The sequence below is a fragment of the Felis catus genome, chromosome E1 (genome assembly GCF_018350175.1).
Source record: "Felis catus isolate Fca126 chromosome E1, F.catus_Fca126_mat1.0, whole genome shotgun sequence".
NCBI classification, from domain to species: Eukaryota; Metazoa; Chordata; class Mammalia; order Carnivora; family Felidae; genus Felis; species Felis catus.
This window is the reverse complement of record NC_058381.1, coordinates 2,235,691-2,256,117: the sequence shown is the minus strand read 5'-3', so window position 1 is coordinate 2,256,117 and position 20,427 is coordinate 2,235,691. Positions and strand designations below refer to the sequence as shown.

The 20,427-nt window shown below is 56.4% G+C and overlaps 2 protein-coding genes across 5 annotated transcripts; one reads left to right on the top strand and one right to left on the bottom strand.

Annotated features, from left to right (window-relative positions):
- Positions 1–73: 73 nt before the first annotated feature.
- On the top strand, positions 74–2,776 carry GPS2 (G protein pathway suppressor 2). The gene is made up of 11 exons (XM_023244734.2): positions 74–203; positions 364–526; positions 884–993; positions 1,072–1,184; positions 1,314–1,393; positions 1,485–1,567; positions 1,770–1,923; positions 2,024–2,113; positions 2,201–2,280; positions 2,377–2,472; positions 2,602–2,776. Exons 2-11 carry the CDS (start codon positions 433–435, stop codon positions 2,683–2,685), a joined length of 984 nt encoding a protein of 327 aa, XP_023100502.1. The 5' UTR covers positions 74–203; positions 364–432; the 3' UTR covers positions 2,686–2,776.
- A 192-nt stretch (positions 2,777–2,968) lies between these two features.
- Positions 2,969–7,694, bottom strand: EIF5A (eukaryotic translation initiation factor 5A). 4 transcript variants are annotated; one of them, XM_003996163.6, is made up of 6 exons: positions 7,553–7,694; positions 5,488–5,673; positions 4,276–4,380; positions 3,975–4,106; positions 3,803–3,876; positions 2,969–3,643 (listed from the first exon to the last, which is right to left on the bottom strand). In XM_003996163.6, exons 2-5 carry the CDS (start codon positions 5,650–5,652, stop codon positions 3,814–3,816), a joined length of 465 nt encoding a protein of 154 aa, XP_003996212.1. In that variant the 5' UTR covers positions 5,653–5,673; positions 7,553–7,694; the 3' UTR covers positions 2,969–3,643; positions 3,803–3,813. The 4 variants fall into 4 exon arrangements, with proteins under 4 accessions (XP_003996212.1, XP_006939810.1, XP_019672647.1 ...); XM_006939748.5 differs by lacking the exon at positions 7,553–7,694 and adding an exon at positions 7,232–7,361; XM_019817088.2 differs by lacking the exon at positions 7,553–7,694 and adding an exon at positions 7,189–7,324.
- Positions 7,695–20,427: the final 12,733 nt, after the last annotated feature.

Sequence of the window (20,427 nt, the reverse complement as noted above, 5' to 3'; positions counted from 1 at the left end):
CCCGGGCCCGCCCCGCCGGGGGCGCGGGCCGCGGCGACGGGGTTTGACCGCCGCCGGCACCCGTCGCGGCCGCTTCCGCCCTTCCCTGCGCCCGACCCGCGAGGCCGGCGGCCGCCCCGGCTCCGGAAGGAGTCGGCCCGGCGGCCGGATGTGACGCGCGGCCGAGGCGCGCAGGAGCCGCGGAGAAAGCGCAGAGCAGGCGGGTAGGGAGGGGCCGGGGGGCGGGCAGCGCCGAGGCTGGAGACCCCGGCCCGCCGGCGCACGCGGGGACCCCCGGGGCCGGCCGGGCGGAGGGGGGCGGCGGGAGGGCTTCCGCCTCTGCCGGCCGGGCGCGATTCGCCCTGAGCGCCCGCCTCCCGGTAGGCCCGGTCCGAGGTCTGGCAGTCAGTGACAGAGCCGGGCGCCCACGGCCCGAGCGCCCCCGGCGGCATCATGCCCGCGCTCCTGGAGCGCCCCAAGCTTTCCAACGCCATGGCCCGGGCGTTGCACCGGCACATCATGATGGAGCGGGAGCGCAAGCGGCAAGGTGAGCCGGGCCCGAGCGGGAGGACACAGGGCCCCGGGGAGGCGCCGCTTCCCCGGAGCAGGCCTCCACCCCGGGCCGTGCAGCGCGCCGCCGCGGCCGCGCCGCAGGAAGGATGAGACAGCCCTGCGGGTGGTGGAAGCCGGAGGCCGGGTCTCCGCTCCAGAACCCTTGGGTCGGGAAGGACCTTGGAGAGCACCTACTAGACCCACCCGCCTGCCCCCTCCGCGGGGAAAGAGCCATTGCCGAGATAGGCACGAGGAGCATCGTGGTGACCAGGCCTCGCTGGCCCGCGGTGCGCAACAGGCCGCTTTGTTACCCACCCTGCCGTTTTCCCATTCTGCCCGACTCTCTCTCCAGAAGAGGAAGAGGTGGACAAGATGATGGAACAGAAGATGAAGGAGGAGCAGGAGAGGAGAAAGAAAAAGGAGATGGAAGAGAGAATGTCTCTGGAGGAGACCAAGGAGCAAGTGAGCGAGTCCCCTGATCTCTCACAGCGCTTTCCCTCTGGCCCTCTTGCCTTCATCTCTGCTCCCCTTGCTTCTCAGATCCTGAAATTGCAGGAGAAGCTCTTGGCCTTACAAGAGGAGAAGCACCAGCTTTTCTTGCAGCTCAAGAAAGTTTTACACGAGGAGGAGAAACGGAGGCGAAAGGAGCAGAGGTGGGACTGGAGAGCTAAAAATAAATTTATCGGGGCAGGGTGTAACTGGGATCGGGTGACAACGACCGGCGTCTAGGGGCAAAAGGGGGCGCTTGTCCCCGACTCTGACGCGCCCGCCTTTCGCCCCAGTGACCTGACCACTCTGACATCAGCTGCGTACCAGCAGAGCCTGACCGTCCACACGGGAACGCACCTCCTCAGCATGCAGGGTGAGGAGTGGAGAGACCGCGTGTCCAAACGGGCCCTCCTGGGGGTCACAGCCACCCCTTCCGGCCTCATGAAGCCCCTGTCCCTCCCTAGGGAGCCCTGGAGGACACAATCGCCCAGGCACCCTCATGGCGGCTGACAGGGCCAAACAGATGTTCGGGCCCCAAGTGCTTACAGTAAGGAGTAGGATGGGGCGTCCGGCCCTGTTCTTCCCCGACCTCTCCCACCCACACCTAGGCGCCCTTAGTGACCCAGCACTCAAATGATGGGCGTTACTGGCGTCGGACCCTTCACGGTGTGGGGGAAAGCCGGGCACGGTGGGCCCCTGAGGTCCCGCCTCGGAGTTTACAGCGGCCAGCTCTCGTCCTCCCTCCTCAGACTCGGCATTACGTGGGCTCAGCGGCGGCTTTCGCAGGGACCCCAGAGCACGGTCAATTCCAAGGCAGCCCCGGCGGTGCCTATGGGACCGCTCAGCCCCCGCCGCACTATGGCCCCACGCAGCCGGCCTATAGCCCTAGCCAGCAGCTCAGAGGTGAGTGGTGGGCCCGGGGCGGGGGGGGGGGGGGGGGGGGGGCACTCTGGCAAGACCCAGATGAGGAGGCTCTGATGGCCGTGCGTCGTCCCTTCCTCAGCACCTTCGGCGTTCCCCGCAGTGCAGTACCTGTCGCAGCCCCAGCCACAGCCCTACGCAGTGCACGGCCACTTCCAGCCCACCCAGACAGGTGACGACACCCCTGTGCGAGCACCCTGCCCTCCCCGCCTCCCCCACCCCCGGCGACTGCGTCACACCCCCCTCCTTCCCTCCCTAGGATTCCTGCAGCCGGGTGGCGCCCTGTCCTTACAGAAGCCGATGGAGCACGCCAACCAGCAGACCGCCTTCTCGGACTCTGTGAGTATGGAGAGCATGGGGTCTTGGGAGTTCGGGGGAAGCGCTGTGCTCAGGGGAGCCCCCAGCTGCCTCCGGTCCTGACTCTCCTCTCCGCAGTCCTCCCTGCGCCCCATGCATCCCCAAGCTCTGCATCCAGCCCCTGGACTGCTGGCCTCTCCCCAGCTCCCCGTGCAGATGCAACCGGCGGGAAAGGTAAGGTCGGGAACCAGGTGCGCCCAGACCCCCACCTTCCCACTCTCGGGGGGGGGGGGGGGGCGGGCTCAAGGGCTTGGAGGGAGAGGGTGCTCGCTGACCGAACCCCCCTCTCGTCCCTGCCACCAGTCGGGCTTTGCGGCTACCAGCCAACCTGGCCCTCGGCTCCCCTTCATCCAGCACAGCCAGAACCCGCGATTCTACCACAAGTGACCGTCAGATTTTATCTTCAGCCTCCCCCCACCCCCTGCCGTGGGTGAGGGTCCCCGGTGTGTCCCGGTCCAATAAAATCTACCTGCCAGTGCCCCTGGCTGCTGCTGCTGCTGTTTGTGTGGCCTCACCCGGAGGCGGCCAGGGCTCTCTGGAGGGGCGGGGTGGCCGGCAGATGCACAGCAAGTGAACGCTTGCCGGGAACGGATGGCCGAGTTTGGTGGACAGGATTTCTCATCTCCCCTCCAGTCCGCAAATGCCCATTCAATTCAAAGAAGCAACTGAATTGGGGCCTTCATATTAAACTTGTAGTTTTATTCAGGTTTGATTTTAACAAATGTGTCGGGGAGAGAGCCCACAGGAAAGGGTGAAGCCCGTGGGGGCAGGGCCCTCCCAGATGCCTGAGGAGGGGGCAGGTCCCCTCCCCTCTCCTCCTCTTCCCTCCCCAGCTAAAGGGATTTGGGGAGAGACATAGGCAGGAGAGGGGGCTGGTCCCCAGTCTGTGGGGTGGTGCTTGGGGTAAAGGGCCAAGGGGAACAAGGGACCAGAGCAGGGATGAGTGGGGGAAGGGCACAAGGACCATTTGCCAGAATCCACAGCTTTCTGATTCCAGATTGAATTAAAAAAAAAAAAAAAAAAGAAAAAAAGAAAGAAAACAAAAACCAAACAAAACCCACTAAACCACAAGCAGCACCCGCCCCCTCTCCCCGACCAGGACTGTAGTGCGAGGGGAGAAGAGGAGGACAATTTCGCCAAGGCCATGGGTCACTCACTCCTGGCCAAGGGAGCAAGATGAAGGGCAGGGGCTCCCCGACAGATTGAGGGGGTGTGGGGGAAACCAAAATAAAACGTCAAATAAATCGTGTAGGAGGAGTCCAGCCCGGGGCCGGGCCGGAGCTGGGCCAGGCTGGGGAAGGGGGCCTCTGCAGGCTGGAGGATCACTGCTTCCGCCACCGCCACCCTGGGGAGGAGAGACGCCTGGTGAGACTGGGCTGTCCTGTCCATGGTGGGGGGCGACCCTGCTGGGGCAGGAAGGGGAACCTGGAACAGGACCGAGGCAGGTTTTGTCTGGGACGCGGAGCACGTGCAGGGGCTGGGGACGGGCAGCCGGCACACTCACCTGGGAGCCGCTTATTTCGCCATGGCCTTGATTGCAACTGCTGCCTCCTCTGTCATGGCAGACAGCACCGTGATCTGGGGGGGTGGGGGAGGTCAGACATGAGGTCAGAGGAAGCAGTGTGAGGAGAGGAGCTGGGCACAGGCCGGGGGGGGGGGGGGGGGGGGGCGCGTACCAGGATCTCTTCTCCGCAGTCATACTTCTGCTCAATCTCCTTGCCGAGGTCTCCCTCGGGCAGACGAAGGTCCTCTCGCACCTCCCCGCTGTCCTGGAGCAGCGAGAGATACCCATCCTGGATGCCAATCAGCTGGGGGCAGAGGAGGAAGGAAGCTGCAGGTTGGCCCAGGCAGGGGGGAGGATAAAGGGTCTGAGGACAAACTGGTGGCAAACCTCTAACACCAAACCCCTTCTCCGGCCGTTCCCCTCTCTCCCGGTCAGTCTCTGGCCACCGACAAACCACTAACCCACCTACATACCTGGAAATCATTCCTTTTGATGTTGGGGACATCCATATTATGAGTCGACGGGCAGATATCTTCGTATTTCTTGCCAGTAAAGATGTCAATACCAACCAGGTGGACCTGTATGTGTGCATCACATGAAAGAGAAACCCGACCAAGCTCTAGGATGGAAAAGAGAAAGGCTCGAGGTGCTCCTGACTGGTGAGGGAAGTCCGACGAAGTTGTCAGGGAAAAGACCAGGGGAGCTGGAACTAAACCAATCAGCCCAAAGCAGCACTAAAGCCTTTAAGAACGGGAGGCAGAAAGACTGCCCTTGACTTTGGGGTTGACAGCACAAAGAACACAGGAGGGCAGGCTCCAAGCAGCCAGTTACCCTGAGCTACCAGAACACGGACCGACGTGCCCAGGGGACTGGGAGGACTCTAGGCGGAACATGTGGAAGAGCATCTGGACATCAGCATAAAAGGTGAACTTGGGAAAACAGGAAGCAACAAGAAAGGAAGAGCGCGGAGAAAAAAAGGCTTTGGGGACAGAAAATTGTGCAAAGGGAATAAACGCCACAAAAGAACACAGACGAGGACGTAGACGTTGGGGGTGACCCCGGGTGAACCCCGAGCCAACAGAAGACAGACCAACCAGGGAACAAAACCACAAGAACCCCAGCAAGGATGAGTCAGGTCGAGTTTTGGGAGGGCAGGAAAAACTGACAAGCACTAGCCACAACGTCCAGATCCAAGAGAGCGAGGTGGAGGCTCAGGAAACTCCGGGAGAGGGGCAGGCGGAGACGCAGCGTGACGCTGCATCGGAGATCGGGGGCGTGGGGCAGGAGGGGATCTGGAAGCTCAAGGTACGCTGGCCCCCTCCAGGGGAAGCTGCTCTGTAGTGGGACTAGAGAAAGCCTGGGAACTAGAACCCCAGGCAAGAAAAACCACAAGTGAAAGCCAAGAAGGAAGGAGCTGCTGACCAGACCACCTGGCAAAGTTAAGAGACTCACCAGTGGGGAAGAGGACCGGACACAAGGCGATGACGGGGCACAGGAGGTAACGAAAGGCTGAAGGCCGGGGGAAGGTGGAAGGCAGCCAGGGCTGAGCACTACACAAGGAACTGGGGGGTAAAAAGAGAGCTCCGGGAACGGAGAGGACTAGGACTGAGGGCAGCTTGCTGCCGGGAGCCCCACGGATGAGGGAAGTGTGGGGAAGGCGAGAGACGGAGAGACCCGATTCTAACCTTGGCATGGCCGTGCTTGCCAGTCTTGGAGGTAGACATCTCCACGATCTTACAGGGCCGGCCTTTGAGCACCACAAAGCCATTCTTACGTAATGCTGAGCACTGCATCGGGAAGGTGGCTGAGGCCCCTGCATCTCCTGTCTCGAAGTCCAAATCATCTGCCATTTTAAGAGGCTTCGATTCCAACTAGAGTCAAAGAGAAGCGGAGTCAGTAGAGGTGGAGGTCGACAGAGCTCTCCATCTGCCCCACTGCTCTCTGGAAACAGCCCTCCGTTCCATCACCCGCCTAAATGAAAGTCAAAGTGCCCAGGTTAAATACGGAGTTGGGACCACAAACCCTTAAGATGGGGCGTGTGTATGAAGTGGTGGGAACACGAGCCGGACCCCTAGCCCAACTGAAAGCTAAAGGGGTGGCCCGGGAACAGAAGGCTCTGGGGAGTTAGGATGCCAAATCTCCAAGATGGGCAAACGCCTAATTCCTGGGAGGCGGGGGGAGACTCAGGTGTTCCTGGCCGCTGAAACCAACCACCCCTCTTCCCCACACAGAACAGGGCTATAATTAGGTGAGCAGCCGCGAGCCAGCAAAAGGGCGGGGCTACCGTAGCGGGGAGAGGGGAGGGTGGAGACCGGAGGACAGGGCCCCACCCGTCTGTTACACCCCCCACCCGATCCACACGCGCCAGTCACTGGTACAGGAAACCACAAGGCCTCTTTGGGGGATTCCCGCCTCTCCAACAGGCCTTTTCCGACACAGCCGAGGGAGAGAAAGTAAAGCTGTTCTCTAACTTCTCCCCCTGCCAAACACCTCCATCTCGTTTCCCAAAGGGAACCCGGGAACCCGGCCTCTCCTCGAGGGCCCTCCCCCTTTTCCCAGGATGCACCGGTCCTGTCGGCTTTTCAGGCCGGGCCTGTGCGCTCAGTGGAAAGTGGAGGAGTGGGCAGCGTGAATGACAATAAAATGAAAGCAAAACGCTGGGAGTAGTGAGTAGCAGAAGTTCTGTTAGGCCGGCAGAGTTGGGGCTCTGAAAGCAGGAGCCCGCAAATCAGACACAAGGAGGAAGACCGTGACAAGGTGAAGAGCACCTATCACAGCGGGGAGCTCCTCTGCTCGGGACTTTAAGGCGCTGTCGGCGCGGCCGAAAAGAGCTGGGCTCCCGTCCAATCGCCCTCAGTCTCCCCGTCTCTCCGGCCACCCAGCACGGGAGAGCGCTGCTCGCACCTGGCTGGCCGCCTCACTTCCCAGGGGAGTCGGGGCGGGGGGGGTAGCGCGCCAGGGGCCCATGGGGCGGGGGCACGCTAACATATGTCCGCAGCGGGCTCTCCGGGGAGATCAGGTGCGGGCCTCAGCCTTCGCCCCCTCCCCAAAATTCCAAGCTACCCTGGGCGCCCGCGAGGACCGACCACCTCTCTCCGCGCTGGGGGTTGCCGGCTCCCGCCCACCATGTGGCCTCCCGGGGCTTCCGGTGGCCGGGATCTGGGGGGAGGGGTCCCCGCGCTGCCATGCGGCCCCCGTCCACGTTCGGCCATGCGGCCTCCGACCCAGAGGGCAGCCTCCGGTAGGGGGGACACTTCCGGTGCCGCCGCCACCCCCTCCTCAAAGGCCGCGCCAGGCCGGAGCCACGCCGCCTCCCCTCCCCCCCTCTCCGGCCGGCCGCCAGCCCCCCCCCACTTGCCCTCTCACCGAATAGCCCCCTCCCCCACCTCACGTGGCCGCGCGGCGCCCGGTTCTCAACGGCCCCGGTACCTTGGCCCTTCCGGGCCGATCTGGCCCCCGGCCCTCGCCCCGGCGTGGCCGCCCGGCGGCCTCTCCCGCGTGGCGGCCTCGCGGCTCGCCGTCCCCCGCCCTGCGTCGCTCCAACGTCACCCGGCCGGCCCCAACCGTCACCCCGCGCGCCAACCGGGGCGCGCTCCCGCGCCTCTCCGCACCTCGCGCCGCTCGCGGACCGAACCCTGTGCGGCGGCCGCCGCCGCTCCCCTTTGCCCCCTCCCCGACCCTCGAGCAGTTCCATCTCCGCTCCCAAGCCCCAGCCGAGGTTCCGCGCACGCGCGCCCTGCCCGCTCTCACCTCGCGCGAACGCACTGACTCGACCCGGTCCGCCCGCCGCGAGCCCAACCGCTGCCTCCGAGCCCGCTGCCGCCGCCGCCGCCGCCTCTACCGCCGCCGCCGCTGCTGCACACGGGTCTTAGTACGCAGGCGCCGACTCCCCACTGACCAACCAAGCAGCCCTGTGACAGCCGCGCAAGCGTGCTATCTATCCCCTCCGCCCTCCACCCCCGCACTGCGCAAGCGCACAGACCCTCCCCGATCTCCACCCTCCCTCCCACCTTCCCATCCAATGACGCGTACGCGTGACCCCGCCCCTCCCCAACCCAGAGCGCTTCCCACCAGTAGGCAGTGCGCAGGCGCACCCGGTTTTTTAAGCCCTTCAACCTCCTCTTCCCTTCCCGTGATAGACCACTACCCCTACCGGACGGGACTCGCGCCTGCGCAATAAGGAGCCCTGCACTCCACACCCTCCGGAGGGAACGCCTCGGCCTCAGAGCGCATGCGTGTTGGGGATCCTGACCGCCCCTTCCACCTCAGACGTCGTCTGTACGCCGGGCGTTGAAAAGACCACGCCACTGTAGCGCTGGGCTCGGCTAGGACGCATGCGTCTTGGGAACGCCCCACCTCGGCTTTAACTGGACTTAAACGACTCACACGTTTCAGAAAACTTGCATTGCGGGGTGGGCCCCTCGTCTCAAAGCCCATCCCCCCCCCCCCCCCCGTCCACGCATGCGCGCAAGAGCTCTTTCCGCTCACGCTTCCTAGCGCGCTAGTGTGGTCGGGTTACCGCCCATCTCAGCTTCACCTCCCGGCCTCGGGCCTGCCATAGAGTTTCGCCCGGGAGCTAGAGCGCCCGGGTCGCGGCCACCATCTTGTCGATTCCCTGGGTGCGGGGCCGCCTGGGCGGCTGCCGTACGGCTGAGCTCTAGGGAGCTTCGCAAGGCATTTATTTCTCCCCGATCCCGGCCCCCCGGCTGCTCCACAGCAGTTGTCTGCGAGCACCCTGGGAAAACTCTAAAGCAGACTGGCGTGTTACGGTCCGCTGACGCTCTCCAGGTCGTGGAAGGCGACCACGAAGCAGGGGACAACCCGTCTCTCGCGGTTTATTTCTCTGGCTCTCCTCCTAGGGAAGAAAGCTGCCGCTTTTCCCGCAACTCTGTGGTCTTCTTCCAGTTTCCAGGTTTCCGGCACTACCCTCGTGGCCACCTGCTTTGCTTCCGCAAACCAGGCGGGCAGCAGTCCTGTAGAGAAGACGAGCAGCCACATACCTGGGCTGGGAGTCCCCAACCCTGGATCTGGTTCTTGTTTTGTTTTAGAATCCCGTGACCTGGTAGACGCGTACCGCAAACACCGGCTTGAATTAATACGTTTATGCGGCGTGGTCCACTGTCACTCCCCGTTCCTTCCACTCAGCTTTCTGAAGTTTCCGCCTTTTCCTTTGTAAAACGCAAAACCACCACTCCCCTCCTCCCCCCCCGTAAGGGTCTGGGCGCATTGTTTAAAGCCCCTACCTGCTCTTCTCAAAGATGTGTTTGTCCATATGATCCAACAACTCTCCTAGGTGTATGCCCCAAATCATTAAAAAAAAAAAAAAAAAAAGCTACTTAAATCTTTGCAGGAAAATATTCACAACAGCGTTATTCACAGTAGTCAGAAGGTAGGAACAACCCAAGTATCCATCAGCAGAGGAATGGATAAAGGGGGGGGGGGTGTACAATGGAATATTATTCAGTCACAAAACAGGAATGAAGTACTAATACCTGCTTCCACTAGATGAACTTCAAAAATATTATGCTAAGTAAAAGAAGTCAGACAAAAAAGGTCACATACCCTATGATTTGAATGGCAAGAACTATCCAGAATAGGTAAATCCTAGAGGCAGAAAGTAGATTGGGGGTTGCCAGGTGCTGGGGGATGAGGGGACCAGGGAGTGGGGATAATGAGCAGGGGGTTTTATTTTGGAATGATGAAGCGTTTCAGAATTAGGTGAAGGTGGGGATTGCACAACACCCAGTGCTCTAACTGGCACTTCATTGATCTAAAAATGGTTAGTGTTGGGGCGCCTAGGTGGCTCATTCGGTTAAGCGGCCGACATCGGGTCAGGTCATGATCTCGCGGTCCGTGCGTTCAAGCCCCGCGTGGGGCTCTGTGCTGACAGCTCAGAGCCTGGAGCCTGTTTCAGGTTCTGTGTCTCCCTCTCTCTGACCCTCCCCCGTTCATGCTCTGTCTCTCTCTGTCTCAAAAATAAATAAATGTTAAAAAACAACAACAACAACAAAAAATGGTTAGTGTTATGCCATGTGAATTTCACTTCAATTACCAAAACTTGTACAGGAATGTTCAAAGCAGCGTTATTCATCATAGCCCAAAAAGCAGAAACTCCTGGAGCCCATCAACTGATGAATAGATAAATAGAGTATGGTGTATCCATACAACGAAATATTACAGGGCAATAAAAAAGGATGGAGTACCGGGTAAATGCTACAACATGGATTAACCTTGAAACGTGTTAAGTGAAAGTCGGTCACAAAAGACCACATAGTATAGAGTTCCACTTACATGACATGTCCACAATAGGTAAATCCATGGAGACAGAAAATAGATCAGTAGACACCTAGTGTTGAGAAGTTAGAGGGAAATGGGGAGCCAGAGAGGGACTGCTAAAGAGTACAGGGAGGGGCAGAGTATGGCTTTTGTGCTGAAGAAAATATTCTAACACTGATTGGAGCTATGGTCCCATTCTTCAGATATTAAAAAACACTGAATTGTACACTTTAAATAATTGAATTGGATGTTATGTGAATTATATTTCAATCAAGTTATTCCTTAAAAAAAAGTGCTGTCGTCTTTGTGTGACTGTACCTCCCGTGTGTCATGTGCCAGTCTTAATTGATTCATTTCCCTGAGACATTGGTGAAGTGTCCTCACTGACCTAAGGCACAGGCTCCATGATATGACAAGGGCACTGAGTGGTAACAACCCTTGCCAACTTCCATCCAAAACTCAAAAAAGGCACAGATAATCTTAAATTTGTTTTTTGGGGGCGCCTGGGTGGCTCAGTTAAGTGTCTGACTTTGGTTGTCATGATCTCACAGTTTGTGAGTTCGAGCCCCGCTTCCGGCTCTGTGCTGACAGCTCAGAGCCTGGAGTCTGCTTCGGATTCTGTGTCTCCCTCTCTCTCTGCCCCTCCCCTGCTCGTGCTCTGTCTCTGTCTCTCAGAAATAAATGTTAAAAAAAAAAAAAAAGAATAAAACAAATTTTGTTTTTTAAGTTTATTTTGAGAGAGACAAGACACTGTGCAGGTGGGGGGTAGGGGTGCACGGAGACACAGAGAGAGAGAGAGAAAGAGAGAGAGAATCCCAAGCAGGCTCTGTGCTGCCAGGGCAGAGCCCAATGCAGGGCTCGAACTTCTCAAACCATGAGATCATGACCGGAGAAGGAACCAAGAGGTAGACGCTTAACAGACTGAGCCATCTGGGCACCCCAAAAGGCACAGATAACCTTGACAGAAGACGGAGTTCTACATACTCAGAGGAAGAAAAGGGCAAAATACTGTTCAGTATTGTAGGGTGATGAAGTACCTGGTACCCGGCCGAAGCACCACAGCATTGCCTGTGTGGAGTCCCCACGGTCCAGGGCAGAGTCCTCAGCTTTGGGAGCCCTCCCAGTTTACGTGGCCAGTCAAATCACTTCTTGAGGGACACCTTTCCTGAGCTACAAGACTAAGTGGGCTTCTCATGTTATGTCCCCTCACAGCAGACATAGAGCCTGTCACATACTGGTGACATCCATTTATGTGTGCAATTGCTCTACTCATGTCTGGCTTTCTCCACTGGAATATAACCTGTGTAGGGTTGGGAACCTGTCTGGTTCGTTATTGTGTTCCCAGCAACTAGAATTGTGCCTGGCAGATACACGGTACGCTATCGATCCTAATTTACCGTTGAGGAAAGGTACACCGGGCTCTGGCTAATCAGACTCATGATAGATTGACCAAAAAGTGGGAATATCAGCTTCTCTATAAATGAACTGAAATGGGGAAGGGCAACAGAACGTCTATGTTGGCTGGCCCAACTCTCCGTTCTTTTCTATAAGGAAATGTAAGTGGAAAGACAAAATCTAGTCAAGGAACCTTGACATCGGACAAAGGAATTAGCTACGTGTCCTCCAACGTTTGGTACCACACAGCTCTAAGAACAGAAGAACACAGTGCATCTGTCCTCATTGCGAAAAGGCCAGTCTGTCTCCCCTTCAAAAAGAATCCTGGAAAGGGAGCCCGGGTGGCTCAGTTAGGCATCCAACTTTGGCTCAGGTCATGATCTCACAGATCGTGGGTTCGAGCCCTGCGTTGGGCTCTGTGCTGACAGCTCAGAGTCTAGAACCTGCTTTGCATCTGTCTGTCTGTCTGTCTCTGTCCCTCCTCAGCTCACTGTCTGTCTCAAAATAAATAAATATTTTTAAAAATCCTTTAAAAAAAAAAAGAATCCTGGAATAGTGATGATCTTGGATCAGAACTCCCCTGAAAATCATTGGAGAACCTCTCTGTCTTTTTTTTTTTTTTTTTTTTTTTTATGATTTACATACCAAGCAACCCCCTTTAGGTCACATAGAAATTTCTTTCTTGAGAACTGATTTGAATGCACTTGATCAGATTCTATCTTAAGATGGCATTTCTTTCCCACCTTCTGTGGTTACACCCACTCACCAAGATTAAAATTCAGATATTCGGGGAGAACTCCCCGGCTACCCATCTATAGATTTTCAATGCCTTTGGATACTGTCCTGGCAATCCATCTGATTCATTATTTTCTCATTTCTTTCTCAGAGGGTAAGAGTTTAGCGTTCTGCTGAGAAAGAAGTTTGCCAAATAAGTTTGTATCTCTTCTGGTAGACTTTCCAAACCTTCTATTTTGGAATAGTTTTTGCTATGCAGAAGAGTCGCAACAGTGGTATGAAAAATACTTTAAGGAATACCAGTGAGGTTTTGTGTGTGGGGTTTTTTTTTGTTTGAAGTTTTTAAATGCTTATTTATTTATTTATTTTTAATGTTTGTTATTGAGAGACAGAGGCAGACGGTGAGTGGGTCTCAGGCAGACAAAGGGAGACACAGAATTTGAAGCAGGCTCCAGGCTCCGGGCTGTTAGCACAGAGCCCGACACCGACACGGGCTCTCAAACTCACAAACTGTGAGATCATGACCTGAGCCGAAGTCGGACGCTTAACCCACTGAGCCCCCCGGGCACCGCAGCAGCAGTGAGGCTTTGGAGGGAACCAACAGTGTGGTGGAGGCTGCACGTGTAGGTTTGTAAGAAGCAATTGTGCACACCTCTTCCTAACAGCACATTCAGTAATGTCTTCCTGGAAGCTTGAAATTGACCACAGTGGAAGTGTTTACATCAGGGAAATTGGCAGATGTTGTTTTCCATCTCCCAGAGCTGGTTGGTAACATTTAGCAGCACACACTGATTGGGAAGGAGGTTCTGACATATAGAAAGTAGTGTTAGGTCAAGGTAGTCTAACACTAGGGGCGCCTGGATGGCTCAGTGGGTTCAGCGTCTGACTTCGGCTCAGGTCGTGATCTCACGGTTGGTGAGTTCGAGCCCGGTGTCGGGCCTGCTTCGGATTCGGTGCACCCCCCCCCCCGCCCCTCCCCTGCTGGTGCTCTGTCTCTCAAAAAAAATAAATAAATGTTTAAAAAATAAAGGATTCCAGGATTCTGAGAGTCTTGGGAAGCCATCAGAGCGATGGGGTGTGCAAGCCAGTCACAAGCAGAGCTGGACTTGGGAAGGTGGGTGGCACTGGGGTTGAGGACAAGGCCGCTGTTTTTAGTGGCACTGACCCTCGCAGACAGGAAAGGGGCTCCAGGCATATCAAGAGGAATGGTTTTACATGATAACAAAGATTCTGTCAAGTTTTCTTTATCATGAAAATACAAGTCTTTGTGGAAACATTTGGGAAAATCAGAAAAGAAAGAAAAACAAAAACAGAACCCCCAGGACCCAGAGGCAGCTACTATTAATGATTAATGTTTTACCATATTTGCCTACAAACTTTTTTCTATGCCTTTTAAAAGATACATCTGAAACAAAATACTGGGGAAAAAAAAAGATACATCTGGGGGGGGGGGGGCCTTCAGGTCATGATTTCGTGGTCTGTGAGTTCGAGCCCCGCCATCAGGCTCTGGGCTGGCGGCTCAGAGCCTGGAGCCTGCTTTGGATTCTGTGTTTCCCTCTCTCTCGAACCCTCCCTGCCTTGCGCTCTGTCTCTCTCTCTCTCTCTCTCTCTCTCTCTCTCTCTCTCTCTCTCTCAAAAATAAATAAACATAAAATTTTTTTTTTTTAAATATCTGCGTCTGTTAGGTGCCACATACTGGAGACACAGGGGTGGTGACCTTAGCAGTATGGCCCCTTCCCCACAGCTGGGAGGGGGGAAAGCAATCGATAATCAACAAAACATATAACATGTAACGAGTGTGCAGGCCACCTGTCTACCACCAGTGAGTGATGGGCTTATGAACGGCAGTTATGAGAGTCAGAGGAGCTCCTGAGAAGAAGATACCACAGGGATCTTTGTGACTTTGACCTCGCCTCTTTGGAAGCTGAGAAGAAGAGAGTGGAGGTGGGGAAGACGGAGGCAGGCCTGGTTCTGGGTCCGGAGGAGAAGCCCTACCCAAAAGCCCTCCTCATCCCCCATTCTCAGAGGCCTTGCTGAACCTGGGTGCTAGAGAGAGAAGTTGGAAAATGCCGTAGACGGGGGACCAAATGCGGGGAACGTGGGGGCTGAGTGAGCGCCAGGACCGGGCCGAACCCAGCCCAGAAGCCGGTCTTTTGGCAACAGAGAAGCCAGAGCCTAGGAACGTGAGGGAAGCCGGCCCTCAGCAGGATGAGGGAGGGTCTACGAGTTCTGGGGACAGCGGATAAAGAAAGCTTAGCTGGGTACCAATGCTTCTTGGCGTCGATAGACCAGCTTCTTGGCTGGTCTAGACCCATGAAAAGAATATCTCAAGATGTGAGAGAGGAGGTGAGCGGACAATGACATCCATGTTCAGAGAAGAAAGGTCCAAGGGCAGACGGGGGCCTCACCTCCGACAGGGACTTGCGCGCTGATCTCGCGTCCCAGGCCTGTTCACCTGCCCCCAACCCCGATGCCAATCCCATTCCTGGCTACCCTCTGGCCTCCTGGCCAGAGCTGGGATCTGGCTCCGCCTCCTGCCCCCGCCGGGCTGACTTCGACGGCATCTCGCCTGCTTCGCCACCCCCGTGCTCACCTCTGCCCAGCACCTGTCCCACAGAGCGCGTGGCCGTCTAGCCCACTGGACCGCGACAGCCGGGTCTGGCACGTGGTGGGTTGTGAATCCCTTCTCCCTCCCGGGCTGCCTCCTCTCCTGTTCAGGATGTGCGACCCAGCCTAGAATACCAGATTCTTGGGGTGCCTGGGGGGGCTCAGTCACTTGACCATCCGACTCTTGATTTCGGCTCAGGGTTCGTGGGTTCGAGCTCTACATCGGGCTCTGTGCTCACGGTGCGGAACCTGCTTGGGATTCTCTCTCTCCCCCTCTCTCTCCCTCCCTCTCTTCTCTCTCTGTCAAAATAAATAAATTTTTATAAAAAAAGAATACCGGACGGGACTCGGACAAGCAAGGAGATTCCCCCGCTTGGGGCCCAAGTCTCCTGCCCCTTTAGAGAGGAGGGAGTCTCTCTTCCCACCAACCCTCGGTGCATCCAAGCAGCCGGTCTTCAGGGTTCCCCTGGCCTCCCAGCCCGAGGTGTAATGTCAGAGTTTGCTCTACCTCGGTGCCTTCCGGAGCCTGGAGCCTGGCGGCTAGGCCTACATCCCCATCAGTGGTGTCAGTCCTCTGGGACCATTCGATTCAACCAAGAGCCCAGTGAAGGGCTTTAGATCACCATTCAGGGGCCGGCTCGGTCGGTGGAGGACGAGTTCCCGCCTGGATTCAGGCCCTACCCAGCCCACCGCTTCCCTACAGGGCGCGTGCAGGCCCCCTGCACCCCCCACAGACCGCATCACACCTTCCCTGCTCCTGGGTCACTCACTGTCTGGGGGCGGCTTCCTCAGCTATGACAATAGAGAGGAACCCTCTACCTCCTAGAGAGCTCACGTGACCCTGCCCGCGTGTGTGGGCAGATTCCCAGGTGGATGCCTCTGGCTGGGATTGTCCCCAGCCTGACTCGACTCTCCTCCAACCACCCGCCCCTGCTCTCCTGGCCGGGGTCTCCAACAAGCCCCAAACCAAGCCCCTGCCTGTCTGCGCCTCCCCGGGGCTGCTCAGTGAAATCAGCATCGTCACCCACGGTGGGAGTGGGGGGAGCGAAAAACCCAGATTTCTTGATTCCTTTCCCCTCACCCCCACATCCAGCCCTCCACCAAGTCCTGCAGACCCTGTTTCCAAAACGTATCTCATACCGGCCCCCATTCCTCCCCCCTCGCTGCCGCCACTCGAATCCGCACCCCCATCACCTCTGCCTCTGGCCGCTCTATGTCCCACAGGGCAGCCAGACGATGTTTTAAAAACAGATGGAGTAGGCCCCCCCCCCCCCCCGCCCGGGGGGCTCAGTCGGCTGAGTGTCGGACTTCAGCTCAGGTCATGATCTCAGGCTTCGTGAGTTCAAGCCCCGCATCAGGCTCTGTGCTAACAGCTCAGAGCCTGGAGCCTGCTTCGGATTCTGTGTCTCCCTCTCTGTCTGCCCCTCCCCCACTCACGCTGTGTCTGTCTCTCTCTCTCTCTCTGTCTCTCTCTCTCAAGAATAAATAAGCATTTAAAAATTTTCAAAATAAATAAAATCTTTAAAAAAAATTGGAGGGGCACCTGGGTGGCTCAGTCAGTTAAGCACCCGACTTCACTCAGGTCATGATCTCATGGTCCGTGGGTTCCAGCCCCGTGTCGGGCTCTGTGCTGACAGCTCGGAGCCTGGAGCCTGCTTCCGATTCTCTGTCTCCCTCTTTCTCTGCCCCTCCCTCGCTTGTGCTCTGTCTCTGTCTCTCAAAAATAAATAAATGTTAAAAAAAAAACCCACAAAAACAGATGGAGTAGAGGTGTGGGGGGTATGGAGTAGAGGTGTGGGGGGTATGTGAGAAATCTGCGTATCTTCCGGTCAATTTCTCTGTGACCCTGAAAGTGCTTTAACAAATGAAATTTATTTCATGGGGCGCCTGGCTGGCTCAGTAGCTGGAGTCTAGGAGTCTTGATCTTGGGGTTGAGAGTTCAAGCCCCTCCGCTCCCCCGGTGTAGAGATTACATAAAAATGAAATCTTTAGGGCCGCTTGGGTGGCTCAGTCAGTTAAGCTTCAGTTTGGCTCAGGTCATGATCTCATGGTTGGGGAGTTTGAGCCCCTCACCGGGCTCTGTGCTGACAGCTCACAGCCTGGAGCCTGCTTTGGATTCTGTCTCCCTCTCTTTGCCCCTTCCCCGCTCACCTTCTGTGTCTTTCTCTCTCTCTCAAAAATAAAAACAAGCAAACAATAAATAAAATCTTTAAAAAATAAATTTCTTAATTAAAAAAATTTGTTCATTTTTCAGAGAGAGAGAGAGAGAGAGAGAGAGAGAGAGATCATAAGCAGGGGAGAGGCACGAAGAAGAGAGGGAGACAGAGATTCCCAAGCAGGCACCACGCTGTTAGCGTAGAGCCTGACGTGGGGCTCGAACTTACGAACGGGGAAATCATGACCTGAGCCGAAATCGAGAGTCAGATGCTTAACCGACTAAGCCACCCAGGTGCCCCTATTTAAAAAATATATAAATAAATCAGGCCATATGACTCACTCCCCCTTTTAAGACCCTCAAACGCTTCCTATCACTTCTGGAATAAAATCCAGATTCCAAAGCTTTCATTTCTCAGGCTTTGCCTTTCTCGCCCTCCTCTTTGTCCATTAAACTTTTTCCTCCAATGGGCTCAAGCTTTTCTGCCTCAGGGCCTTTGCACTAGTGGCTTCAAGCACCCGGAACCCTCTTTCCCTCATCCTTTCCTTCGGCTCTCTTCTTCCCATGCTTCAGGTCAGCGCATAGACTGTGACACCTCCCCTGGCAGTGGGGGCCTGGTGGCCCGATTCTAGAATCGCCCCCCCACATCTTACTCTCTATCACACCAGTCTGTGCCTTTCCTTCACGGCTTGTTATCATATCTGTAATTATCGTGTGCATCCATTTCCTTATTTCATCGTGGGGCCTTCTAGAACGTGAGCTGTCTGGGGGCAGGGAACGCGCGTGTCTTGTCCACGACCGTATCCGCAGCACCTTTTATTTATTTTTTTTATAGCGCCTGGCACACAGTAGGTGCGCCACAAACGTTTGTTTGGGAGACGTAAATGAAGAGGCACATTTGACCGTAAACCACCTGACGTCTTTAGGAGATTTGCAGAGTGGTCCGCGAGCACTGCAGGGGCCGTTACAGCTGCTAGTGCCCTTGCCTCCCTCGCTATGAGGCCAGAGGAAGGTAGTCCGTAAGTGTCCGTGGAATTAAGGCAAGGCAGGAATCCCTGGGCTTTGGGGACAGATTTAGCGTCACGGAAGCTGCGATGTACAGAGAAGCACGTGTAGCCACGTTGCCTGCTAGAACTCTCCGTGACGACAGAAGTGTTTGTTCCGCAGACGTGTTCCATCCCTGTCCCAGAGCCGAATGTGGATTTCGTATTTCATTTCATTTTAACTGGACTCAAATGGCCACAGGTCGCTAGCGGCTGCTGCATCGGCCCATTCAGACAATGGGAGGACCCTCCAGGAGGGAGTGAGGGGCGGGGGTGAGTAGAGACTCATTGGCAACAGGAAGAGAGAGGGCTGGATGGTGGGTCTTTAGAGCTAAGTTCACCTTGGGTCTTTGAATGTCACCCGTGAGCCTTTAATGAGAAGTCACGGCAGAATAGAGTATTTCATTCATTCGTTCATAAGTTTGCTTGGTTATTTTGTTAACCTCTCACCCCCTTTTACCCTGCCTTTCTGTAGGGAATCGTGCCCTTGTGTGTCTCTTTAAAGTTTATTATAAGAGAGAGAGGGCGCAAGCAAGGGACAAGCAGAGAGAGAGAGAGAATCCCAGGCAGGCTCCACGCTGTCAGTGCAGAGCCTGATGTGGGGCTCGGTCCCGCGAGCGGGGAGATCATGACCTGAGCCGAAATCGAGAGGCGGACGCTCGACCGACTGAGCCACCGAGGCGCCCCTCCCTTCTGGTTTTGACGTATTCTGACCAGATGTGACTTGTTGTTTGTGGGGCTGTGTTTTTTTAAGTAAGTGAGACTGCGGTCTTTCTCGTTTGGTTTCCTATTCTTTTTTCTCTAAGGGCCGTGTTGTGAGGGTCTGTCCTGTTGTCACAGAGCACGGAGCCTGTCACGGGGTCACTTCTAAGTGCTGCATGACACCCCAGGTAGACACCTACCACATTTTACTCAGCACGCGCCCGGCGATGCATGCGCGGGTGGCCTCCCCGTTCCCAGGCACGTCTACGTGCACATCTGTGAAAGGAATCTCTTTGTGTCGTGTGCCCCGCGGATGAGTTGCTGGCCATCGCCAATGTGCACGTGGAAGGTGCCTGAGTATGGCAAAAACCAAAATGCATTTCAGAAAGATGTTTCGGAGGGCGCCGGGGTGGCTCGGTCAGTTAAGCGTCCGCCTCTCGGCTTCCGCTCAGGTCACGCACGCTCTTCCGGTTGGTGGGTTCGAGCCCGGCATCGGGCTCTGTGCGGACAGAGCAGAGCCAGCTTGGGGTTCTCCTCTCTCTCCTCCTCTCTCTGCCCCTTCCCTGCTCGTGCTCTCTCTCTCAAAATAAACTTAAGGGACGCCTGGGTGGGTGGCTCAGTCGGTTAAGCGTCCGACTTCAGCTCAGGTCACGCTATCGCGGTCCCTGAGTTCGAGCCCCGCGTCGGGCTCTGGGCTGATGGCTCGGAGCCTGGAGCCTGCTTCTGATTCTGCGTCTCCCTCTCTTTCTGCCCCTCCCCCGTTCATGCTCTGCCTCTCTCTGTCTCAAAAATAAATAAACGTTAAAAAATTTTTTTAAAAAAAACCTTAAAATAATAACAATAAAAGATGTTTCTGGCTGTCTTCATGTATCCCGTCAAGTAGTTACCGGTCACCTACTACGTGTTGGGTACAGTTTGAGGCACTGAGAATACAGCAGTGGACAAGACAGACAAGATCCGAAGCTTACAGATTACAAACAAGCAAATGTCAGGTACGAATAAATACTACGGTGGAAATCAAGCAGGGCAGCATGACGGCGGTGGCACAGGCTAAGCTGCTGGGAGGTCCATTGTGCAAAATGGACTGGAGAGGGCAGTTCTGAGGGCGAGGAAACCACGCAGGGGGGAGGCCGCTGAGCTGATGCGGGTGAGAGATGCCGACGGTGTGAACCAGGTGGGGGCGGTGGGGTTCACATCTCTGTGCCCCGATATGGTGGAGCCTTTTCCCCAGGCAGGGGGCCCTGGAGATTTCCTGCTGGCAGCCGGCCATCGTGGGTCTGGGGCTCAGGTGGTCCGGGCTGGGGGGTCACTGGGTTCGGGTTGTCTTTGCCTCCCTAGGGCTGGCATTAATGAAATGCCACAAGCTCGGTGCTTAAGAAGGTAGACCCCTAACAGGTCATATTTGAAGCAGTGGGGGTGGAGGGGCCTCCACGGGAGGGGTCACAGAGTCAGAAGAAGAGAAGAACTGGGGGGCTCTGACCTCGAGGAAGGGGCGAGGGAGAGGCTGAGGAGTCCCCGAAGAAATCTGAGAGCCAAACGGTCTCCGTGGGCATCTGCCACGTGGACGGAGGCGGAGGAACGGGGGCAAGCAAGGGTCCGTCGAACAAGGTAGTGCGACCGACATCAACGCCGGTCCCGGATGCCGGGCCTGGGGAAGAAGCAGAGCCTGCGCAATGCAGGCGGCCTCTCAAGACACTTGGTTGGGAAGGAAG

Coding starts and splice junctions, on each gene's coding strand:
- GPS2 (XM_023244734.2), top strand. CDS start 433: ATGCCCGCGCTCCTGGAGCGCCCCAAGCTTTCCAACGCCATGGCCCGG. Junction 1,185..1,313: donor CGGAGGCGAAAGGAGCAGAG/GTGGGACTGGAG, acceptor CTTTCGCCCCAG/TGACCTGACCACTCTGACAT. Junction 1,394..1,484: donor GCACCTCCTCAGCATGCAGG/GTGAGGAGTGGA, acceptor GTCCCTCCCTAG/GGAGCCCTGGAGGACACAAT.
- EIF5A (XM_003996163.6), bottom strand. CDS start 5,652: ATGGCAGATGATTTGGACTTCGAGACAGGAGATGCAGGGGCCTCAGCC. Junction 4,381..5,487: donor GCAAGCACGGCCATGCCAAG/GTTAGAATCGGG, acceptor GCACACATACAG/GTCCACCTGGTTGGTATTGA. Junction 3,877..3,974: donor ACTGCGGAGAAGAGATCCTG/GTACGCGCCCCC, acceptor CCACCCCCCCAG/ATCACGGTGCTGTCTGCCAT.